General features: G+C 47.3%; 1 protein-coding gene across 5 annotated transcripts in view; it reads left to right on the top strand.

Moving 5' to 3' along the window:
• Positions 1-22,185, top strand: part of LOC121459206 (protein FAM53A-like) — a 32,006-nt gene extending 9,821 nt beyond the window's left edge. For 2 of the 5 annotated variants that reach the window (XM_041668716.1, XM_041668717.1), the window contains exons 2-5: positions 6,233-6,466; positions 11,520-11,574; positions 13,865-14,604; positions 21,666-22,185. In XM_041668716.1, the coding sequence (XP_041524650.1) occupies positions 6,389-6,466; positions 11,520-11,574; positions 13,865-14,604; positions 21,666-21,977 (1,185 nt within the window). In that variant the 5' untranslated portion in view covers positions 6,233-6,388 and the 3' untranslated portion in view covers positions 21,978-22,185. Of the gene's footprint in view, positions 1-6,232; positions 6,467-6,562; positions 6,672-11,519; positions 11,575-13,864; positions 14,605-21,665 lie in introns of those variants that run through there. The other 3 variants (XM_041668720.1, XM_041668718.1, XM_041668719.1) reach the window with 3 other exon arrangements.
• Positions 22,186-24,994: the final 2,809 nt, after the last annotated feature.

The following is a 24,994-nucleotide window of genomic DNA, read 5'->3' as shown; positions in this document are numbered from 1 at the left end:
CCACCATGTGGTTGCTGGGAATTGAACTCGGGACCTTTGGAAGAGTAGGCAATGCTCTTAACCTCTGAGCCATCTCTCCAGCCCCTATGTGTGACTTTTTAAAAGAAGGTGATGTCTAAACAAGGCTATATTCTAGTCTCTCTGGGCATCAGTATGATATCTAGATGTAACATTTTAAAAGAGCGACTGAGCCCCAGCTGATCAGTGACTACCAAAGAAAGACAGTCTGCATTGGTAGTCGCACTGGTTTCACTTGCACGACCTCGGTGGCATGTGGGGCGTTAGCCTTTTATTTTCCCTTGTTTCCTGCAGGTGTGGTCACTGCTCCAGGAGGGGAGCAGGGCATTTTGCTCCATTCTTTGTATTAAGTGTCTTTGTTTGGGCTACTATGGCAGCATAACAAATTACCTCCACAGTTGGTGGCGGGAAATGGTAATGATAATTGTTGTCCATGGTTGCTGGGGTATGGAATTCTACATCAGCTCAGTGGGGCAGCCCATGTGTAGAGTCTCAGGCAGGTTGATCAGGTAGGTATGGCTCGCATATACACAAGGACTTCCTAGGCCACTGTCCACATGTCTCCTGACATGCTGCCTTTGATGTATGGTTTTTGGTTTTGGGTTTTTTTTTTTTTTTTTGGTTTTTTGAGATAGAGTTTCTCTGTGTAACAGCTTTGGCCATCCTGAAACTCACTTTGTAGACCAGGCTGGCCTTGAACTCACAGAGATGCCTGTCTCTGCTTCCTGAGTGCTGGGATTAAAAGGTGTGTGTCACCACCACCCTGCTTGTGGTATATTTCTAAAAAGTCTGGCAGATGGAGTACCCTTTCACTTTAGTCTGTACTGCTTAGCTTCTGCCCACTGTGTCCAAGGAGGTAACTAGACATGGCTTTCCCTGAGTGTAGGAATCTTAGGTGTGTTCTAAAGCCTCTGCTCATGACTTGACAGTTACGAATTGATGTGCATCAGATTATTATTTTCCAAGTGCTTTACATTAAAGGGGTGTGTGTGTAGGTGTAGGAGTCAATTCTCTACCATTTCAGTTCTAGGGAATCAAACTCAGGTCATCAGGCTTGGAGGCAAGCCTTTTACTCACTGAACCATCTTGCTGGACTTTTTGCATTTCAGCTTTAAAGATTTATTTTTATATGTGACAGCATTTTTTTTGTTTTGTTTTGTTTTTTTGAAATAGTTTCTCTATGATGCTTTGGAGCCAGTCCTGGAACTAGCTCTTGTAGACCAGGATGACCTCGAACTCACAGAGATGCACCTGCCTCTGCCTCCTGAGTGCTGGGATTAAAGGAGTGCGCCACCACTGCCTGACTTATGTGAAAGCATTTTGTCTGCGTATTTGTACAAGTACCGCCTGCGTGGTTAGTTCCCTGCAGAGACCAGAAGAGGGCATTGGGTCTCCTGAACTGGAGTTGCGGATAGTTATGACTTGCCATGCAGGTGGTGGGACTAGAACCCAGGTCCTTTGGAAGATCAACAATTGCTATTAACTGCTGAGCCACCTCTCCAGTCTCCCCCCTCCCCCCCCCGTGTATAATTTTTTTTGTCTGTTGCTCATACCAGTTTCAGTCATTAGACTTGATACTTTTCCTGTTTCAAACGCTTGAGTAACTAAGGTGTGTGCCATTGTACCTAGCTTTCAGCTGCTTTTTAAAGAAAAAACTAAATAAAAAGGAAACAGAAACCTGGCATTTTATGCCAGTGTCTTAGCTGCCTATTTCTTCTTGACTTTGTGATGACCTTGGTTTAGCAGAACTAACTGGTAGGTTCCTCTGTTCTTTCCAGTTAGCACTACCTTCAGGCTACAGTGCTTTTGTCTGTGTAGTGGGAGCAACGTGGGCTTGGATAATTCTCTGTTGGCCAGGTTTTGTGCTTTAGGCTCCTTTCATTGTACAGCAAGCTCTTTAAGCAGGACTTGGAAGCTTTTCTTCCTGTGAAATATGTTAGGAGCCAGAATGGAGGAGGTGGAGTAGCTTATCAAGCTTAGATTTGAATTTAGTGTCAAGGTCTGTGTTGGCCTGTTACCTACTTTGGGTCTACTGCTCAAAAGTGACTTTCTCCACCTGCCCATGCTATTTCCAGGCTCTTCTGAAGCCTGGGTGTTCACACAAATCCCACTGTGCTGCAAGTCCTTATTAAGTTGTACGTCAGGTGGCCTGGCTGTGGTGGGCACTCCTGGACTGCTTTTGTGTAGTACCTGTTCAGGGTGTGCCACTCTTGGGTTGCTGGCATGACCACAGTGTGGGATGGAGAGGAAGAAGACCTTGGGCTAAGGTGAGGATTTTGCTCTGTGTCCTGGAGCCATGGAAGGGTGACTGAGGAACCTGGAGCATTGGCATCACCTGCTGAGACTGGGTCTGGGGCTGCCACACGGGTCGGAGGACTGCCTTAAGCCTGGAAGGTGTGGCTGAATAGGGAGGAACAGCGGGGAACTAGGTGTTCATCCAAGCTACTAGCTTAATTGCAAAACAGTTCTGGTGCCTGCGTTGTAGAGAGCTGACTCTAGCCCGTCCTTTGTGGCATCTTTACTCCATGTGGGGCTGACTTTCAGGAGGGGGCGATGTGGGAAGATGTGGGAATGGCTATACTTCCCCAAGTGCTTGCTGAGCTTGCAGTCCTTTCTCAGCTCCCATCAAACTACCTGTCCCTGGTGTCCTGGGCAGGGCTGGTCAGTTCTGTCCTTTGAGCCAGGTTTCTCTGATCAGGCTGTGTCTTCCCCTGTGTCCACCTTGATATGAGTCTTGGCCTTCATCCTGCTCTCCTCTTACTTAGCTTAGCTGTTAGTCTTGTTGAGCACCAGTCATCCTTCAGAGAGGCTTCTCTGCCCCTCTGAATAGGCCTTTTGAGCTATGTCTCATTTTGTGCATTCAGGTTTCTGTAAGGGGAGATTCACTTGGCGTTGTGGGTTGAATTGCATCCCTCAAAGCTGTATTCAAGCTGTAACCACAAGATCTGTGAAGTGACCTTGTCTGGAAATTGAGTCTTTGCGGGAAAGACTTTTTTTTTTTTTTTTTAGCACCTGGCTAGTCTGTTCCCCCACTTGGAAACTTTGTTTGTTTTGTAGTGCTAGGGATGGAGCCTCAAGCATCTAGGGACAGGTGTTACCACTGAGCCACACCCTAATCCCATGAGCGGCTTTTGAGTTGCCTATCCTTGTGAATTGTACATACATGCCTCCTTCAGCCCAGTTTCCAGCAGGCTCTTTATACCATGTTCTAAACATCTGTGATTATGACAAGGGTGACAGTTCCATATTTACTTAGCCATTACCCTATTTAGCAGCAATGCAGACCCCCCCAGCATCCACACTTTTCCTCACACAGAATGCTGATAAACTTTGGAAAATAATGCCAGTAATGTGTTGTTATCTAACAGCAATTAATCAAACTTTGGATGTTGTCTCTTTGAGGCTCAGTATCGCATTTGATCCCCTTTTGCTTGGATGGGGACTTGCTCTGCTTTTCCATACCTAGCAGTTATTTTTAAAAAATTTAGATGGGGGCTGGAGAGATGCCTCAGAGGTTGGGAGCAATGGCTGCTCTTCCAGAGGTTCTGAGTTCAATTCCCAGCAACCACATGGTGCCTCACAACCATCTGTAATGAGATCAGGTGCCCTCTTCTGGTGTGCAGGCACACATGCAGGCAAAACTGTATACATAATAAATAGATAGGTCTTGAAAAATTAAATAAAAAGTCACAAGGTGTGTGAGACCCCTGTGGTGGCACATGGGCCAGGAATGACCTCTTGTCATCACGGTCCTTGGTGGAAGACCCTGCAAAGCTCAGGTTGGGGGGAGGCTTTCAGTTTAGATGAGCAGTGAGACCAGGCTGTCTATGGCTCTGTGTCCCTGCTGGCACTGCCAGGTAGGCTGGCCCTACTCTAGCTACTACCCTTCCCTGGTATAAGTTGGAGATGGTGGTCACCCTGCTAGGGCTGAGTATATCAAGTGCTGTGCCTTTAGGCGTGTGGATGGGATTTCAGGCCAGACAAACTAAACAGGGATGGTATGTGAGTGGTGTGGTATATCCATGGCTGAGAACAGCACCCATGTGTTGATGGCACCTTTAGTGAAGTGACCTCACAGATATTCATCCACTAGTGGAAACTCATGCCAGGCTCTAGGCTAGCCAGTGTGTGCTCAGTGTGGAGTTGGTGACGTTGCCGTGTTCCCCATACTGGCTACGTGCTGACCTTTCCCTGTTCAGTTCCATGTTGGCTTTTGAGCCTCGTGTTTCAAAGTCACAGAGGAAGTGTTTGTTGCTTTTGTTGACAGCCTATGTATATATTTTCAAGAATGAAAAGTGGGTGTTTGATCTTATTTGAGGTCTTTCTAGTATCTGTAGAAATGTTGATATGATTTCTCTTTCTTTCTGTCACTTGACAGAGTCCTCTGCTTGGGTGCGTATTGTTTGCTAGCGTGAGCCCTACCTTCCTTGTGGCTCATACCCTCTGCTCTTGAGACAAACACTCTCAAGGGTTGCTCTCCTTTGGAGTGCCTTACTGGGTGGCCTGTGTTGCAGGGTGTTTTGTTGGTTGTGGATACATACTGCAGAGACCCTGATTCAGCTTCTAGCAGCTCTGCTCTGTTTTTCCTTCATTCTTCTTTCGAGTACCATGCTTGACCCCTTCTGTTGCTGGACAGTGTCTTGTCAAGGGCACTGCATGCAAAGCTGATTATCTAGGTGTTTCACCTTCATCTTTTTTTGTTTGTTTGTTTTTTTTTACTCTTTTGAGGGGTAGCTACAACATAGCTCTCAAATAAATACATATAGAGGCTTATTCTTTCTTGTGAATACCTAGCCTTAGCTTGGCTTATTTCTAACCAGCTTTTCTTTCATTTTCTTTTTCTTTTCTTTCTTTTTTTTTTTTTTTTTTGAGACAGGGTTTCTCTGTGGTTTTGGAGCCTGTCCTGGAACTAGCTCTTGTAGACCAGGCTGGTCTCAAACTCACAGAGATCCACCTGCCTCTGCCTCCCAAGTGCTGGGATTAAAGGCGTGCGCCACCACCGCCCGGCTAACCAGCTTTTCTTAAATTATTCCCTCTACCTTTTACCTCTGTTTTTTCACCTTTCTCTATTTCTGTATTTCTTTCTTTCTTGCTCTGTTGCTGATTGTGTAACTGGGTGGCTTGCCCCTCGAGTCCTCCTCCTTTTCTCATTCCTCAATCCCCTTCTAGATTTCTCCTCCTATTTATTCTCCGCTGCCAGCCCTGCCTATTCTTTCTCCTGCCTTGCTATTGGATGTCAGCTTTTTACTACACCAGTGAGATGTTTTAGACAGGCAAAGTAATGCAACTTCACAATGTTAAACAAATACACCATGAAAGAATGCAGCACATCTTTGCATCATTAAACAGGTGTTCCACAGCACAAACAAATGTAACATATCTTAATAGTCCACAACAGTGCTGAGAACCCCAGCTTCAAAGGCTGGAGTTGGGGGCGGTGTGGCTAGCAGGCCCGGGGCTGGAGAGATGGCTCAGAGGTTAAGAGCATTGCCTACTCTTCCAAAGGTCCTGAGTTCAATTCCCAGAAACCACATGGTGGCTCACAGCCATCTGTAATGGGGTCTGGTGCCCTCTTCTGGCCTGCAGGCATACACACAGACAGAATATTGTATACATAATAAATAAATAAATACTAAAAAAAAGAGTTAGCAGGCCTCTGGTATGGGCCCCAGTAGCTTGCTGCTGGTGTTCTCACTGGGTGTGGCTGCCATTGTCTCTTCTCATGCATTAATTGCACTTTGGGGACATAGGCTTTCTTGCTGCTTCAGGAGAAGCCTTGGTCTTCATCTAGATCAATGGTTTTCAACCTTCCTAATGCTGCGACTTTTTAATACAGTTCCTCATGCTGTGGTGAATTATTTTCATTGCTACTTCATAACTGTAGTTTTACTGTTATAAATCATAATGTAAATATCTTTGTTTCCTGATATTCTTAAGCAACCCTGTGAAATGATTGCTCCACCACCCCCTCCAAGTGGTTGTGACCCATAGGTTGAGAACTGCTAGATGATGTTCTAGATGTTACAAGAAAGTTACTGGAGATTAAAGGATGTTACTAGAGGTTCTAGGAAGGAACATGCTTGGTTGTTTTGGAATTAGGAAGGTATTTTCCAGAGGGATATTAGGAACATTTTGTGTACACAGGATGTCGTATGTAACAGAAATATGGATGGAAGCATTCTACATATGGTCATGTGGCAATTTCTCTTTACAGAGACACAGCCCTGATGAGTCCATGGAAATGGGTCAGCAAAGTTAAGTCAGAGCTATAACCCTGAGTTTTAGCTCAGACCTGATGACTTGAGCCTGCTGATGTCCAGTGTTCTGGAAATTCAGTGCCCATAGTGTGGACCAAGGAAGAGCCCCGGCCATGGTCACTCTTATCACAGAGAAGCTGCAGAACCAGAGTTTGGATGACCTTACCCGAAGGGCCCGTGAGGCTGGCCCGGTGAGTCAGCTTGGGGGTTAGAGTGGGCACAGCCCACTGTGTGGAGACATAGACACGGAGATAGTACACTTAGGGTGGAGACAGAGCTGAGTGGGGGCGTTGGACAGAAGCCAGTGTCTGTCTAATTATCACCACAAACAAATCAACTTCCAATGCAAAGCTGACCAACACAGATTTCTGTGGCCTGCTTACCAGATCTGCCAGGGTAAGTGATCCTGTGGTCCTGCTGCCCCTTACCAGGGATGTCTCAGATTTATCAACTCAGATTCGTTCATCTGCTTTAGTTTAGTGGGTGGGTCTCTTTTTATTTTTTTAACCATGAAATCATTTATTTTATTAATTCATAATTAATTTATTGAGGGTTTTTTTTTTTTTTTTCAGAGACAGGTTTTCACTGTGTACCCATAGCTGGCCTGGAACTAGCTGTGTAGACCAGGCTGGCCTCAACTCAGTCCACCTGCCTCTGCCTCCTGAGTGCTGGGACCAGTGGTTACTTATTTTTAATGTTTTATGTTTGTAACTACTTATTGCATGACTCCACATGCACTTTAATGTTTTGTCTTTGGTTTTCAGTGCCATGAAACTTGACACTAACACAGATACATTTTGAATACAGCTAGGGATTCCAGAAACATAAAACAAAGAAAGTACGCAAACAACTCTTGGCGCTCTTTCCTTCAGCTCTCGTATGATGATGATGTCCGTGTTGGGCCATGTTCATGCCCAGACTGTAGGCACGAGTCTTTCTAAACTTGGATGCCTAAAAGATGTTTTTTCTTCCTAGTGAACTTTTCATAAAATTTACACTTGGAAAAGCAGATTCACCGAGTCGAGGCATTCTAAACATAATCAACAATTTTCTTTCCTTTTTTTTTGTTTTTTCAAAACAGGGTAACTTTGTGTAGCCTTGACTTTCCTAGAACTAGCTGTGTAGACCAGGCTGGTCTTGAACTCACAGAGATCCACCTGCCTCTGCCTCTTAAGTGCTGGGATTAAAGGCGTGCGCCATCACCCATTGGCAATTTTCTAATAACAAAACTGAATATCAGTTTTAAAAGTAAAATTTTAAATAATTAAATGTTAATAAAACTCAAAGTCGTTAAGCATTCAGTGCCTCCATTGCTATAATTGTGGTACTAGTCTGGGTTGTTTGTGCTGCTTGCTTGACCCTCCATGTGCTGGGTGGGGACAACTTGTGGTGGCCACAGTTCTGGCTCTTGGGCCACAAGACTGATGTAGCTTTTTGAGCTCAAGGTCAGCAGAACTAGAGGAGAATGCAAGGAACCTCCCCTAGTCTTAGGGCTCTGTTGTTGGGACAGATGCTGATGTTTGCCACTATGGACTCTGTCATTATGGGCTCACAGTGTGTGCCTGATCCTGCACCTTTGGTCCTCCTCTAAAGCCAGAGTCCTTCAGTACTCCTCTGATTCAGCAGGACTGAATCCTCCCATCTCTGCTATCTCTATTCATTTTATTTGATCATATTATGTACCCTCATCCTGAGGCACACCCAGTTTTTCTTACTTTACCTCTCATGCTTGAAGGATAGTGAATAGTCTGGCTGTTGCAGAAAGACCTGGAAAAATGTGTGGTTGTATCTGAATGACTGCTACCTCAAGGGTGGAGAGGCATAGATGATTTGTGACCATAGGTGGAGGGTTGGTGAAGACAGTGGTCTAATGTATTGCTGGGTTGAGTATCTGGGATATGATTTGGGGTGTACATTGAAGATGGGAGTTTTTTGTTGGCTGTGAAAGTAGGTTTGGGGACAACAAGGACAGGGCAATTGACAAGTAGTTGGGGCCAGCTGTCACATGTATTTGGACTTAGAGTATTCTCAGACAGCAGGGGACACTGGAACCTGAATTTCATATATGCATTTCAGTTGTGCATTGAGGCTTCTGATGCAGAGCTGGGAAAGTGTTTACTTAGCTCCTGAGAGGCAGGGAGATAAGGAACCAGTGTAGCTGGAGAAAGTGGGCAATGACCTGGGCAATAAGTGCTTTCTGGGATGAGAGCTTGGTGGCAATGGAGATACTATGCTGGTTGGTTTTTGTCAACTTGGCACAAGCCTGGTCATCTTAATTGAGAAAATAAGGTTAAGCATTTTCTTGACTAATAGTTGATGGTAAGGGTACAGCTCAGTAAGGATAGTACCACCCCGGGTAGTATAAGAAAGCAGGCTGAGCAAGCTGTGCAGAGCAAGCCAGTAAGCAGCATTCCTCCATAACGTCTGCTTTAGTTTCTGCCTTCTGGTTCATATCCTGATTGAATTCTTGCCTTGGCTTCTCTCAGTGGACTGTGACTAGGGATATGTAAGCCAAATAAACCCTTTCCTCCCCAAGTTGCTTTTAGTCATGGCATTTTATCACAACAGTAGAAAACATAACTAAGACATATGCCTTGGTCCTAGGATTTGACTCTTAGGTGCCAAGGGCTTGAAGCAGAAGGGCTGTGATTCAGATCAGAGTAGCAGTCCCCTCTAGCTATGGGAAGAGGGTAATGGGGTCAATGGAAGCAGAGAAGGCCAGCCAAGACCACCAACATTAGCTTGGTCCAGGATAGATGCAGTAGAGCTAGAGTAAAAGGCTAGGAGCTGGCTGTCGGGAAGAGGAGAGAGGAAAGTGTGATGCGACTGAGCTGGAAGCAAGAAGCATGGAAGGTTTATCGTGTCACTGGTTTAGATGGTATAACATGGGCGGTTGGTGCCCCTAGCCATGTCCATCTGGGCAGGGCCAGGCTTGAATTGGCCCAGTGGGAGCCTGCTATTTCAGCAAATCTACCTTCTTGAGTATCTCTCAAGGAGGCCCAGAAGCTGCCATGTCTCAAGGTCCTGGGATGTGGGATGATACAGAGACTGATCTCTACAAATGGGTGTGATCAGTGTTAGATCCACTGTCTTGAGTGTCTGCACTCATGTCATTGGGTTCTTCACCTTCTCCTCCCATCTCTCATAGATCCCCGTAGATGCCTTCTGTGAAGAGTCTGGCTATTCTGCACCAGTCCTTGAATGTTCACTGAAAAAACATTTGGTTAGGTACAGGCCCACAGCTCCTCAATTATCCCAGGAACCATTTCTGTTGCTGAGAAAGGCCTGTCCTTCCTGGAGTGTATTAGGTTATTCTTGTGGGTGCATTCCTGTGCATCCTGGGGATGCAGGCCCAGGGAAGGTGGGCTATGAAAACATATCAGGTACTTGCTCTTAGCAAGTGGTTGGACTGGCTGGCTAGTGGAGTGGCTATCAGCCACCTGGAAGGAAACCATTATGCTGGCCCAAGACTGTGGTCTTTTGCAGCTATTCAAATGTTGTGGGCAGCCCACTAATTATGCACAGTGGCATGAGAGCTTTCATCATTTGCAGTATCCATAAAGCAGCCTTCTCTGTCCATCTTAGTTTGAGGTTGTCCAGTGCCCACAGAGTCCAGGTTGGTCATGTGTTCACCACCCCCATTCAGCTATGCTCGGGGAAACATACTCCACTGCAGAGGAAGACCTGTCTATCTCTAGACAGGCACCTGTTGTTAAAAGGTAACTTTTTGAGTCATAAACCCAACTTTTAACTTCTTTTATTTTTATTTGTTTTTTCCTTTCTTTTTCTTTTTTTGAGAATAGAGTTTTACTTAGCCCACCTGACCTTGAATATGTTATATACCCAAACTCCTGATCCTTCTTTTTCTATCTCTATGAAATTCCCAACTGCTGAATTACAGGCATATATCACTACACTTGTCTTGCTTATTGATTGGTTGATTGACTAGACAAGGGTCTTGCTAAGTAGCTCAAACTAATCTGAAGTTTGGAGTATTCCTCTTGCCTTGACCTTCCTGACTGCTGGGATTATTATAAGTATGTGTTAAACACCCGCTTTCTCTATATGTGAAACAACAGTAGTTCTCCAGGACTTCTGGTACAGTTGCTATGGCATTTTCTGCTTATCTTTGAGACTGTCAATGGCTTATCTGCCTTCCTGGAGGGTTTTTTTCTGCTCTCTGGACCTTTCTCAGGACTGGGACCATCAAGCTAGGACCATCAAGATACTATATTTGGACTGTCATGACCAGTAAAGGGTTCTTGGGTCTTGGCTCAGTCTTTTTTTTTCTTCATTTTTGTGTTATGGGTATTTTGCCTGCATGCATGTTTGTGCACCACTTTTGTGCAGCCGCCTGTGGGACCAGAAGAGATCATTGTATTCTTTGGAACAGGAGTTATAGACAGTTGTAAGCTGCCATGTGGGTGTGGGAATTGGAATTGAACCCAGTTCCTAGGTTCTCTGGAAGAGCAGCCAGTGCTTGTAACCAGTGAGTCATCATTCCAGACCCTCAGTCTTTTTTTTAAAAGCTTTATTTTTATTTTCCATGAATTAGTGTTTAGCCTGAATATATGTACACCATGTCTACCTGGTGCTGGAGGAGGCCTGAAGAAGGCATTAGATCCCCTGGAAATGGAGTTACAGATGGCTGTGAGCGTCTGTGTGCATGCTGGGAATTGAACTGGAGTCCTGAAAGAGTAACCAGTGCTGAGCTGTTTCTTAACTGCTGAACTGTCTTTCTAGCCCCTCAGGATCTTTCTGAAAAGTAACTGGGTGGTGAGGTTTAAAAGACCATTAATATAGACCATCCAAAAGGAAAAGGCCAAAACTTCAAGAGCAAGTATGAGGAAGCACGTAGTGGGTCTGGATGATGTCCATTTGTTCAGGTAGATTTTGTTAGGTTAAAAAAAAAAAACTTCCGATGGGCTCAGTGGGTAAAGGCATTTGTTGCCAAGCCTGGCAACCTGAGTTTGATCCTGGAACCCACATGGTTTTAAAGACATAACTGACTCCCATAAGCTGCTTCTCATTTTAACATGTGCACTATAGCTATACATAACCACCCCATATAGAAAATAAATGTTTAATAAAGTCTTCAACCTTTTTATTAAGAAAACGGTATTTTCTAGAGGTCAGTGCCTGTAATTTTAAACACCAATGGAGGTGTTCGGGAGAAATGACATTACTGTAGTGAACGCTTGAGTTTTCACATAAGTGCTGAGACTTCTCTCTTGTCACTTTCAGTATTCTGCTGAGAAACTGAACAAAAGTGGCCATTTGTTCCCTTTGGAGATTGGCGGTAAGTCTCAGAAGCACAGGTAGGGTCTTTCTAGGGCTGAAGAGGCTGATGATGGAGCAAGGTGGTGTTGGGTCTTTGGCCAGGAGGGGATTTTGGAGCTGCACTGAGCCAGATATTTAGGGCAAGGTTCAGGGAGGCCTTTGTGTGACCTACATGTGGGACAGGAAGATCATGAGCCACCACCCTCCCTGCTCATGATCTAGAAGTCAGAACTGGTCTCTAAGCAGGATGGGTCAGGGTCAAGGCTCAGCAGGGCCTCTCTTTGCTGCTGCTGCTGCTGCTGCTGCTGATGTGGGAGGGAGCTAGAGAGGGCCTTACCCTTTACATAAGACACAAGGCCCACTTTGTGGTTTCCTTTAGCTATCAGGGGAAGGATAATCAGGTGGTACATGTTCTGGCTGCCATTCTACTGTGATATACACTGGCTGAACAAATACTGAACCTACCTAGGCTTGCCCTCACTTCCTGACACATTGCTCTTTAGGAGTTACAGAGAACAGTGGTCTCTAAGAGTGGGCACACTTCTGATAAATCCAAGCAAAGACCCTGAGGTTAGAATAATCCTGTGTTGGTCTTGACAGTCGGAGCAGCATACATGGTAGAACCATGTCAGAGTCGCCTTGCCGAACACCAGATTACAAAAGTAGAGGTATTGACTAACCTTTGCATGAACAGTTGGAAGTAGGACATGAGGTCTCTGTCCCCATCTCACTTGACCTGTGTCCTCACTCCCACTTGATTTTGGCTCCTCCAGTCCCTCCTGCATATGGGACCATGTTAACTGCCTCAGGCCCTCCTCAGAGTTTCTGGGGGCCTCTTATGTACTCCTTTCTTCCCTTTTTCCCTCAGTTGGCACTCTTGCCTTCTTGCTATCTCAGGTCATCCCAGGGCCCTTGATGGAGTGATCCTGGCTGTTTCCTGTTGGTCTCTTGGCCCATACTCCAGTGTCCCTTAGTTTGACAGTGACTGGAAGAAGCAGGGAAAGGCTGAGTGACCCGTGGGATGCCTTCCCATCAAGAGTGTCTAGAGCATCCTTTGGTCAGGTCCCTGGATATTTGGGCTTCACAGCTGGGCTAACTATATGAAGACACGCACATACCTGACTTTGCACATCTGTGAGTGAGGGCTGGAGCAGATGCCTGCCCTTTGTAGCCAACAAGAGGAATAGAAGCTAGGGCCATGATAGCTCTGAGAAGCTCATGCAGGGTCTGGATGCCAGGTTGTACTGAGCGCTTAAACTGACCCGAGGAGAGTTGGACTAGTCTGGGCAGTGATATGGAGAGCTGTCATGTGGGTATATCCCCTGGGAGATATAGATTTATGTTAGATCCTGGGGTGCTGAGACTTGTGAGCTATAGTCTGGGCTCAGATGTCTTAAGGACTCCTAAGTCTTCCTCAGGGGGCTTGATAGAAGGGTCAGAAGAAGTACCCCTTTTGTTGCACTTAACCTGTGATGTCTTAGGTACATGGTATTGCAGGATGACCAGCCACCATGGGGCTATTGCCAGCAACCTGCTTTAGAACTGAAGAAGTGGAGGCTTGAGGATGTTGGGCAGGGTCACAGTCCAATGTCCAGCAGGCAGATGTCCAGGCCAAGTCTTGTTTTGTTTGAGACAGGGTTTCACTGTGTTTCTCAGACACAAAGGAAAATTCTAATTTAAACGCTTGTCAGTTCTGCCTTTGCCTCACAAATCCTGGGATAACGGGAATGAGCCACTATACCTAGCTTCAGCCACAGCCTCTATCTGTAGGATTTGAAACTCTGATTTGGTCATTAAGAAATGTGGCAGTTTCTATGAAGTAGCGTCGTCTGACTCCTGGCTGGCAAAGGTCCACCTTTAGAGGCCAGCCAGGGACAGGAGTAAAGCATTTTGATGACACAGTATATTAGTGAATGGGGGTAAGATTGGAATCAGGTTATTTTCAGGAAACACAAGTGGAGAGACAACTCCTTAAGACCAGGTGAAGCCAGGCATGGTGGCACGCACCTTGAATCCCAGAACTCAGGAAGCAGAGGCAGATGGATCTGTGATTTCAGGGCCAGCCTGGTGTTTCATAATGAGCTTCAGGACAACCAGGGTTATATAGAGAGACCCTATCTGAAAAAAGGAAAAAAAGACCAGGTGAAGCTTGGCGATTCAGGTGCCAAAGGCCATTGAAGATAGTGTAGTACCAACCATGTGAGCAGGGGTATTTTATGTTCAGATGTGTCTGTGAGCCTGGGAAGGGAGGCAGCAGTGTGACTTCCTATTGCTTACCTGTTTCTTCATATACCTTTGTGTTTCTTTAGTGGACAAAAGTCCCTGGAAGGCCTTACATGGAGGATGGCCCATTGGAAGCCAGGTGGCCTCAGGCCCTTTCCCATTAGGCCCACTTGGTGTGTCGCACACCGAAGGTCTCAAATGGCAGCTGGCATCTCCAGGGCCTATGGATGTGGGCAGCTTCTTGGACCTCCATGAGAGCACAGGGCCACCTGCAGCACCACCAACCAAGCGACACTGCCGGTCCCTGTCGGAACCAGAGGAGCTGGCTCGATGCCGCTCCCCATGGCGCCCTGGCAGCTCCAAGGTGTGGACTCCCATCTCTAAGAGGAGGTGCAACAGTGGTGGGAGTGCCACCCTGCAGTGCTGCAGCGCTCTAGGGAGCCCTGCCCTGCAGGGGTGTTCAGGCCTGCCCAGGAGTTCTGTGTCACCGCCGACGCCCCGGCCAGCTTCAGCCAGCAGTGGCTTTGTGGATGGCAGTGAGGGCAGTGCAAGCTCAGGTCCGCCTTGGCTTTCTGCAGGATCCTGCCCGTTTTCCTCCAGGCGCCGACTGTCTCTCTCACAAGAGCACCTTGTAGATGCGAACACTTGCCTGCCTTCAGCCAGCAGCACCCCCACATCCACACCTGAGCTAGGCCGACACCATGGCCTGCTCCGGTGCCGCTCACAGCCTTGTGTGTTGGATGGGAGGAGGGTCCGGCGCAAGCGGAGACGGGAGGAGGATGCCAGGTGGACACGGCCGTCCTTGGACTTTCTGAAAATGACACGGGTGAGGCTGCGTTCTGTTCTGGGTGCAGGGAGCTATGTTCTGCCTTGTAGTGGTCTTAGAGTAAGGCTGGTTATGGCTAGCAGCCCTCTAATCTTACTTGACTGCTTTCTTCTGAGCTGAGATGCTGTGTAAGGCCATCTTGTCAAGGAACATGGCATAGCTTGGTTGATGGGAGGATGGTTTGTCCCCACTAACCCCAAAACCTCAGTCATACCCCACAGGCAGAGCACCCACATAGGGAACCTGGATCCTGGGCTCTGAGGAAGCAAGGAGGGGCTGAGTGTGGAAGTTCAATGAAGCCATTGCATTTGGTGCAGCCTCATCTCTTGGGAACCCTCACTACATTTTGGGCATGGCAGTTATTTATAAAGTGAGAAGCCTTTCCTGGAAGCTGAGGCAGAGCTTGCATTGAAGGCCTAGACCCTTGGCTTGTGATGACTCTAGGAGCCAGGGCTTATGACTTGGGCTGTGCCTCATTCAGAGACCAGCAGGTACCTAGATGTGCTGTGCTATCACAATCTGGACATCCCTGACACATTCTGAGGAGTTGTTTTTTTGTTGTTGTTCTTTTTGTGGTTTCTTTTTGTGGGTTTTTGTTTTATTTTTGTTTGTTTGTTTGTTTTTGTTTGAGACAGAGTTTCTGTGTGTAGCCCTGGCTGTCCTGGAACTTGCTCTGTAGACCAAGGCTGGTTTTGAATTCAGAGATTCACCTGCCTCCCAAGTTCTGGATGAAAGGCGTGAACCACCACCACCTGGCAGAGCATTGGGTTTTAACTGGTGTAGTAGACCACTGTCTGCTCTCATGTGGATCACAGAGAGGTGCCCACTGCTGGCAATGGGAAGGAGGAGAAGAGAACAGTGAGAATGGGCCCTCACTGTATCTAGGAGGGCATGTCTACTTGGATGCATCTGGGGCTTCTGTAGGGTTTCTTAGACCCCTGTGGGAGCTGGAGTGGAGCCCAGCAGCTCTGCTCCCTCTGTGTTGGTCCTTAGCTAGGAGCAGAATAGTAGGCCCTTCTGCTTCCCTCCCACCCCCAGCTGGGGCCGCACTAAGGAACCTTGGCTGTTCTGTTATGTAGATTAGCCTGGCCTTGAAGTCCCAGAGATTTGCCTGTCTCTGCTTCCAGAATGCTGGAATTAAATGTGTGGCCCCCTTGGTACTTCTTGCAGGGTTGTGCCTCTCTTCTCTTGGTGACTGGCATTGGCAGTTCCCTGACTCCCTATCACCCATACCTGTCCCAAGGCTTCAAGCCTGATTTGCCTCCTGTAGGCACTGCTGTGAGTGCATGTCAAACTCTGGGTGTTGTGGGTGGTGCCAGGGCTGTCCTGAAAGGAACTGCTTTAGTGTGTCTGGTTAGGCCATATTGGGACAGTACAGATGGGACAGAGTGCCCTTGAGTTGGGAGAAGCCTGTCTGGCAGTTCCAGGCTTGTGGAAAGTAGCGTAGTTCCTGCTGATGTCTATTTTGCATTCTGCTGGTGTGACTGTTGATGCTGCCTGACAGTCAGGTTTTCCAGGTCTTCTTGGTCACTGTGAGAGTTGAAAGCCCAGTCTCCCTGGTGTGACTGTAGAGGTATGATAGAAGGGAAGTGGTGGTGCCTTTAGTGTGATGTCGACTGTTGGAAAGTTAACAAGTTTTGGATACCCAAGCTTCCCCTGCTAGCCAGTGCTTTGGGTGTGGCATATGGCATCATCACATATGCCAGGGGGACAGCAGCATAGGATGAGGATGCCAGCAGATGAGTCCTTGACTTGGTATCTTTTGGGGAAGGGGATAGTGTATAACAAAGACGGGGTGATAACCAAGGGATAGCCCTGCTCTGGAGATGCCATGAACACTCTGGGCTCCATAGGAGGTGAGAAAAGTAAATCTGTCCATGGGCTCATTGTGGAGGTAGGGTGTCTTATGGGCCCCACCTCATCTCTGCTCCATTGTTCAGTCCTTCTGAGCAGTGGCTGTCCCTTCTCCCTCCCTACCCCAGCTGTCTGCTTCAGGATTCGGATGCCCTCTGTTCTAGTCAGTCTCCACTTAGTCCTCATAACCCCTTGTGACTTACTCACAGGTCAGCATCACTGGATAGTTAGCTGTGGAGTCCCCATAACCCCTGTGACTTACTCACAGGTCAGCATCACTGGATAGTTAGCTGTTGCTGGGTAGCAGGTGAGCCCAGTTCAGCTGGAAGCATCTGAGCTGTGCTGTCTCACTATCCCGTGACTTCAGGTCACAGGACAGGAAGCTCAGTAGGAAGGTCCTGGTCATGCTTGCCTGCAAGACCTGCTTCCCAGCTCCCTCCTGTGGTTCCTGACCGTTGACCTTTGTGGGACACATTAATGTTCTTAATCTTTCCAGCGTGTGTGTTGTGAGGAGCTGGCAAGGAGGCACTGCAGTGTTTGCGGCAGCTAATTTCTGTGAGGTCCGTTGTAGTCCACATGCACCATGATGCATTTGCTTTATGGGACTGGCTTGCAAACCATTTGCAGTGACTGTGTACTGAGCAGGCACTGGCTCAAAACCTGGGATTGTGCAGACAGATGGTGTTGTAGGGGCAGGGGGAGTAGTATAGAAGGCCAGGTGAGAATAACATTGTGGCTTTTTGTGTATTTGCTTTTACTTTTATTTGTGTGTGTATTTATGTGTGGGCATATGTGTTCGTGTGTACAATAATCCAGAGTTTAGCCTTGGATGGTATGCTCAGGAATGTCACCCACTTTATTTTGTATTTTTTAAACTACTAATTCTTTTATTTTTGAGATTATAATTACATCATTTCCCTTTCCTTTCTTTCCCTCCAAACCTTTGCTTATACCTCTCCTTGCTTTCCTTCAAATTCATGGCCTTTTTTTCACTAATTTTTATTAATGCATATATATCTGTAGTTTTTTTTGTGCGGGGGGGTTGAGGCCTTGTGGTCTTTTCCCTGGTTCTCTTTGGCATGTCTGTTGTTATTGTTTAACTCATATTTAGACAGTCATGTTGGTGAGAAAAAAAAAGCATACAGATGCTTTCTGACATTAGTAGGAAACCCAGTCTCACAGCAAACTCCTTGGTCCTCTGACTCTTTGTTCCTTCTTCTACAGTGTTCTCTGAACCTTAGGTGGAGAGTTGTAAATGAGAGTTGTAAATTGAGGCTGGGCTCCATGACTCTGTATTTTTGATTGTTTGTAGGTCTCCGTATGTTTCAGTGAAGTTTCTTTGATGAGGGCTGAGGACTACACTTACCTGTGGTATAAGAGCAAATATGCAAATATTTATGATGCAGTAAGGGATTATGCTAGTTTAAGAACCCCCCCCCCCCTTTTTTTTTTAATTGAAGCAAGGTTTCTCTCTGGGACATGGGCTTCACCAGTTTGTCTAGGCCAAGTGACCAGAGGCCCAGGAACCTTCTTATCTCTGTGATCCCAGTGCTGGAATTAAAAGTATGTCACATACCTGTCTCAAAAAAACCTTAAAGTCCTTGTGAGGACTTTTGAAAGCATTCCTTTAAAAAAGGAATGCTTGAGGGCTGGGGAGTTCACTATCCAAGCCTGAGGACCCGAGTCTGATCTCCAGCACATGTGTAGGAAGTCTGCCGACTGGATGCCCACTTCTGGGACGATCCTTTGAGTTTCCCCAGTGTCTTTTCCTGTCTCCTTGGTGTTTCTCTGCCAGTCAGTGAATCTTCTTTTGAAAGGCTAGGCATGTCTTACCCCTCTGAACTCTGCATCTTGTTGAGAGAGGGAGAATTATTTTTTGGCTCTTGTCCTTACAGGGTGTCCCTACAGGGTGTCCCTCATGGTTATTCTGTTCTGTCTTCAGGTGAGATGTTTTCTCTAGTATTTGGTGGCACCTTCCATTTGCTCCTGTTTAAGACATGGGTCTGAGCACACCTCAGCTTTGAGTTTTCTGGAGTAGTCTGGTGTTGGGACTCCTGTGTTTCTGGCCATTTCTTTAGAGACTGAATCCCTGGGAAGACTTGTCAATCTGCCTGGAGAGTGGAGCCCTCCAGGGTCCTGGAACTCTGCATTTGGGGCACAGGGCTTTATTTAGTCCCATTATCCCCACTGTTCCTAGAACCCTTATCCACTTTTGAAATTTTCTCTTTCCTGAGCAGAGACCTCTCTTCTTGAGCAGAGCTGGGGCAGGCACTGCAGGGTGGTCAGAAGGACTGGACTCCCTGTGACGTATATGGGACATATATACGCGTGTCATATACCAAGGCATGGATGTTCTATGTTCCTCAGGCCTCTGTAATGTGGAACAGGCTGATGTTTCCCCTCCCTGACACCTGAGGGAGGCCTCCTGGTTATGTCCAAAAGTCAGTTGATGTTTCTTGGCCATACTGGGATCTTGGCCTGGCACAGACACACACACAGCTAGGCTCTAGGTGTGGCTTATTCTTCCTGACTCAGACTCTGGCTCTGCCTTGGCCTGTAGAGCAGTTTTGCTAGCAGAAAGTGGAGCTTGTGGACACACGTTAGGTGTCTTTATCTGCCAGGTGGCTTCCTCAGCATGTGGTCAGTGCTGGCGGTGGAGAGGCAAACCCTGGGATGCCCGTGGAAGCAGTGTCAGTGTAGTTGTTGGAGGTGCTGTTTTCCCAGAACCCGCCTGGCTCACCATGGCTGAGGAGGCTTGCAGTGGTGGTCACTGGACACAGCAGATCATGTCAGTGTCACTGCCCTGTAAGGATTTCTGGCATGTGTAGCTCCTGTCAGTTTGTTTACTTACATGCAGATCATCATGAGTGGCAGTAGGTGTTTGGTCCTCCTCTGGGGACATCCTTTGGGGATGTTGCCAGTTCAAGTCAGCATAAGTATGACCTGTGGCCCCTATTTTCTGGTTTGGCTTTCTCAGAGATGGTGGTTTTGTGTCAGGTTCTTTGTTGATTGGTAGTTATTTCTCTGTGAATAGAGGAGCCCATCAGAGCTGCTCCCTGTTGAGCTGACTCGGAGGGCAGTGGGCCCAGCAGTGTTTTCACACATCTGTGAGACCAGTGTGTAAGTCCTGAGGGCAGGCTTCTGACTGCAGACCCAAGTATATGTCTTGTCAGGACAGGAGATCGGGCTGCTGGTGTGTGCCCATGGTCTACTGTCCCGCACTTGGATGTTTTCATTGTCCAGTAGGGGCACAGGAGACAAACTGGCACAGGTCCTCCAGCTGATACAGTGACATGGATAGTCAAATTCATCTTGATTTGAGTAAAAAATAAATTATGCCTTTTTATTTTTGTGATCAGAATCTAGCTGCTGATATTTTTAAGGATTTGCTCGTTAAAACATTACTTCTCAAATTGGTTTACTGTTTTTGAGACAGAGTCTCTCGTTTGCCCCCCCAGTTAGCCTAGAAATTGAGATCCTCTTGCCCTCCAGCTCCCAAGGACTAGGATAATAGCTGTGTACACAGTCAAATGTCACATGCTCAGCAGGGAGTCACTCTTTATAGTTGAACAATAAAAACAAAAGATACTGCAGCTTGTCTTGTGGAGACAACTAATTCCCATAAAAGCACTGCTCTGTTCTCCCTAGGGCTTGTGTGTCTCTGTCTGTTTGTGATAGGACCATTTCTAGGGATCTTCTTGTCAAAAAATGTGCCCAGAGTGGTAGCACATGCCTGAAACCCAGCATTCAGAAGGTGGAAGAAGCAGGAGGATCAGAAATTCAAGACTCAGCTACAAAGGAAGTTTTTTTAGAATTTATTTTTATTTATGTACATTGATGCTTTGCTTGAATGTGTGGCTGTGTCAGATCCCCTGGAACTGGAGCTATAGACACTTAGAAGCTGCCATGTGGGTTCCGGAGAATTGAACTCTGATTCTCTGGAAGAGCAGCCAGTACCCTAACTGCTGAGCCATCTCTCCAGCCCCTACATAGCAAGTTTAAGCCACCCTGGGTTACTTTGTTTCTCTCTGTGTGTCTCTATTTTTGTGATTCTGTGTGTCTCAGTCTCAATTAGAAGACACTTAGAAAGGCTTTTTCTGTTGTCTTATAGCACTGGTTACCTTGTGTTCTGACGACCAGTGTGGCTTGCATGGTCTGTGTCCTGTCATCTGTGTTGCTGTCCCTGTACTCACACGCCTTTTAGACTCCTCAGCCATGGCACCTGTCAGAGGCCAGTTTATAGGAGCCTGCTGGAGATTGCGGAGAGAACATAGGGCATGTGAAAGGGACTGGGCACTCCTGGAAGGGGAACACAGGTCATACCAGGGAAGGGGCAGGGAAACAAGGCCTAGCCATGTCAAAGGCAGTTGGTCTGATGTAGCCCTACTGTATGTGCATCTTGAGGATGTAGGTGACTTCTAAGAGACGTGTGAACAGTCTAACAAGCCCTCTGAGTAGGCAAGGACTATTGGAACCGGGAGAGAACTCTGGTTTGGGGCAGAGACTGACAGTTGAATTTCCAGAGGACATGCAGACAACACAGCCTCTCAGCTGGCCCTTATGGCTCTATGCCCTGGGTTTGTCTTGGATAGGTATATACTGGAGGCATCCTAAGATGCTGGCAGGGCTCAGAGTGCAGGCCTGGAAAAGGGTAATCAGAGGCCCCTTCTGTGTATGTGTGTGTTTTTTTCTTAGATGATTTAGGATGATAAATCTTTCCACATGTTGTATTTGAGGAAGGTTAGCCTTTAGAAGATGAGAGAGGAAGGTGAGAAGCAGGGTTGAGGCTGTTAGGATTTGAGGAATGAATCATGGGTGTTTGGGGGTCTAATGAGTTCCAACTGGCTGACCTTGCCTGAGGTCTCTTGGGAACAACTGGGTGTTGTTGGAGATGGGCTGCATTGGGATCTTCCTGGATAGTCTGTCTCCTGAGAGCTAGATGGGCTAAGATGCAGCCCTTTCTGGGTGGGTCCAGTACCAAATGGTCTTCCCAGTACCAACCTAGTAGGTACTATGGGAACTCTGTGACCCTGCTTTCTGATAAGGCCAGGGATGGGATGAGCAGAGTCCAGGAAACAGCCCAAGGTAACTGGTGCTTGGTGACTGTTTGGAGTGGACTGGACACTGAGGACACAGTGTTGTGGCAGGCAGAGTGTTTCTTGCACACCTATCAGAAATGCCTTCAGCCCCTGTCTTTTCTATTGCAGACTTTAAAAAGCTCAAAGAGCCTTTGCTCCCTGGACTATGAAGATGATGAGGATGATACCCAGGCGAAGACTGTTGTGTCCTCCCCGTGTAACTCTCAGGGCCTTGTGGGCGTCATCACACCTGGCTCCAGCCCAAGGATCCCTAGACCTGGCCCAACCAGCCCCAGTGCCTGGGCTTCAGGGGAGCCAGAGGCCAGCACAGGAGAGGGTGGGAGCAGTGGGGAGCCCAGTGACTGGGACAGTGCAGGAGAGGAGGGTGTCTTCCCACTGGACCACAACGACCTGGACCTGGAGCAGATCGAGAACAACTGAATTTTGACTGAGCGTAGTTACTGTCTTGTCACCTTGGTGCCTGACCAGTGGAAATAACTTGTGTGTTATTTTGAAAATTGAGGCGTAATTTTGATTCAGTTTTTCCTAAAGAAGTATTTTGCATTTTTATGGCTTCTACAGTTTGGGAGAGCTTCTCTATTTTGAAATGGGTTTTCAGAGGGCATTGTATTAAACATGGTTCTGCCTAGATTCTGACTAGTTCTGCTTTTTTTTTGTCAGAAACCTGCTGTGAAAAGAGAGTATGATTTGCTTGACAACTTTGAGGCTGATGGTTGTAGGTTTCCTGTGGAGGGATCACAGCCTTGGGTGCTTGGGGTGATCTGCACCCTTGGCCCTTGGTGTCTGTGGTTGACTAACTATGGCTTGGTGACCACCTGGCCTTCTAGCAGCTGGTTGGGCTGATCTATGAGATCCCACTGCTGAGTCCTGAGTGTGCTTTTCTGTAGCCTCATGATGTTGAGCTTCTGGGATGTGAAGTGGCCATATCAGTCCCCAAAAGTGATGCTGCTGGCAGCATAGCTAGCACCTCTTCAGGGATTTTCCACTGAGGAACACTATTATGAGGAAGGGCTTTAGGACAGCACAGGAAATGATCATCTCTGGAGAAAATGGTTGTTTTTTGTTTCTTGGTTTTTTTGCGAGAAAATTTATGAAAGGTGATTGACGTTAGTCCTGCTTCCCTGTCAGATGATCTGGGCATACATCAAGTTTTAGTGGGGTTTGACTTTCAGGGTCTCTTATCTTTCCTGTGACTGGAAACCAGTGGTGTGTTCCCAGCCCTCTCCCCATCAGCAGACCCGTGTCAGTGAGTGTGTGTTCAGTGGTGCTTGTCTGACACAGTCACTTGCACAGCTGTGACATGGCCTTAAAGGTTTCCTTTCCATTGATGGCCCAGAGTTTTTGTTGCTGTTGGAACTTGGGCTGCATCTGCAGAGCCCTGTGAGGCAGGCAGTGACCCAGCTAGTTCACATGGCCACACCAAAGCTTTAGTGTTTAGTTCCAGGACAATCTGGTCTGGTTAGTGGCCCTCATCACAGTGTGTGTTACTCAGAGGACTCACTCAGGCCAAGGATTGCCAAATGTGATTTCATAATTCTGCAACCAGCTGTGCAATGTGGCATTTCCAGGGCTGATGAGGGTCAGCACTGCCAGGTACTCAGACCCTGCAAGGCTTGTGGCCTAGCACTGGGAACTGCCCTTCTCTGGTTTCTGATCTCAGCTCTATAACCAGTGTCCTTGCTCCCTTGCTGTGGACCACTAGAATCCTGTGTGAGCTCACCCATTCCTTGGCCTGTCACCCTGAGTACATTTCTCTAAGGCTGCTCAGTATTCCCTGTGTCAACACGGGCCTCTTAGCCACCTGGCCTACTGAAAGGGGTTAATCTCATAGAGGACTATAGGGACAGTTGGTTTGTTTTATACACCATCTGCATGCCTGAGTGGCTATCTGCTTAGTCAAGCCCAGCTGAGGCTACCTATCACCTGTCTGCTTGTGATAATGCCATGCGTCTTTAGTTCTTAGAGAACTCAGGCCTCACAAAGGCTACTGGACCTGCTTACCATTTCTTCTGTTCCCAAAGCTGCCCCTGCCTGCCTCCCCTCAGTTGCCTGTTTCCTGCTCTGGGCCTCTGAGCCCCACCCTAACTCCTCAGCCTGGGTGGAGTCCTCCTTTGAATCTTCATTGGTGCCTTGTTTCCTGCCCCTTGACTGCAGCTAGGCTGCTGCTAGCTACAAGCCTGCCAGACTTCCTCCTGCATCCTCACCTGTGCCAGCAGCATCGAGATAGGAGTACAACCCTGCCTCTGCCCTCCACATCTCTCAGTGAGGCTGATTTCCCATCATCCTCAGAGCTGTCATTTGGCAAGTGTCCTGCTTTTAGGTACACAGTTCAGCGACATCAAGATAATTGTGTGACTTCCAGCTCCAGAACTTTCCATGCGTTCTTTATTTTTTAAGCTTACCATTTACTTACGTAATGTGTATGTGTGTTTTGCCTGAATGTGTAACTATGCCTGGTGTCCTTGAAGGTCAGAAGATGATCTCCTGGGACTGGAGTTACAGAGGGTTGTGAGCCACCATGTGGGTGCTAGGAACTGAACTCAGGTCCTACTACAAGAGCAGCTAGTGCTTTTAACCTCTGAGACGTCTCTCCAGCCTAAAACTTTGAATATCTTGAAGCTGAAGCCCTTTCCCCTGTTTATCACCCTCTCTACCTTTCTAGTCCACCTCTGTCCCCGAACAATGGCATCGTGTGGGTCTTGTCTGATTTATATATCTCAGAGGCACTTACATGTTAGAATCTGTTAGACTCAACTGTTTTTCAAGGACAAACTGAGGCTTGCTTATTCTTGAATCCATTGAGATAGATGTTGACTCTTACTGCTATGAGGGGCAGAGACATACCGTGGCAGCTGCCCGTCCAGCCTGCTGTGGACCCTCAGGCGCTTAAGCAGCTCCCCTTGCTTGACTGGCTCCTGCTTCTTGAATGCCATCTTCAAAGGAGATATCCTCTCCTGGCTCAGACACTTCTGCCTGTCCTGTGGGGCTCAGATGGAGCAGGTCCTGCTGGTGTAGACACGGCAGTGGATCCTGAACATAATGTGGCCTTGTGGCCTGACACCTCACCCAGGTCTGGCCGGCACAGACACCTCTTCAGGCTCACCAGAAAACCTGGTTTCAGGCATCCGCCTTGTGACTGGTTCCTGCTCTTGTCTTGTGGGGAAGCATCTGAGGAAGTGTGTTCTGCTTAGGGAGAACAGATGGTGCAAAGGTTCTGGGGACAAGCTTGGGGTGCTGGATGCAGCAAGGGGACCTGGGCTTCAGAGAAGAGAACAGGGTCTGGGGGCACAATAGTATGGAAACACGAGTTCAGATACAGAAGTGAAAACAGACTAAAATCTGAACAGGAAGAAACCACAAATGTAGCTGTTCTCAGAAAGTTCCATGACAAAACAGTGCAGATTAAAGGAAAAAGTCACCAGTTTCCTGTCCCAGTG

This window comes from Microtus oregoni, unplaced genomic scaffold (assembly GCF_018167655.1).
Source record: "Microtus oregoni isolate MIOR12 unplaced genomic scaffold, Mior012 000019F_ref0000042, whole genome shotgun sequence".
Taxonomy (NCBI): domain Eukaryota; kingdom Metazoa; phylum Chordata; class Mammalia; order Rodentia; family Cricetidae; genus Microtus; species Microtus oregoni.
Note: the sequence above shows the minus strand (reverse complement) of the source record. Positions and strands in the feature narration are given on the sequence as shown.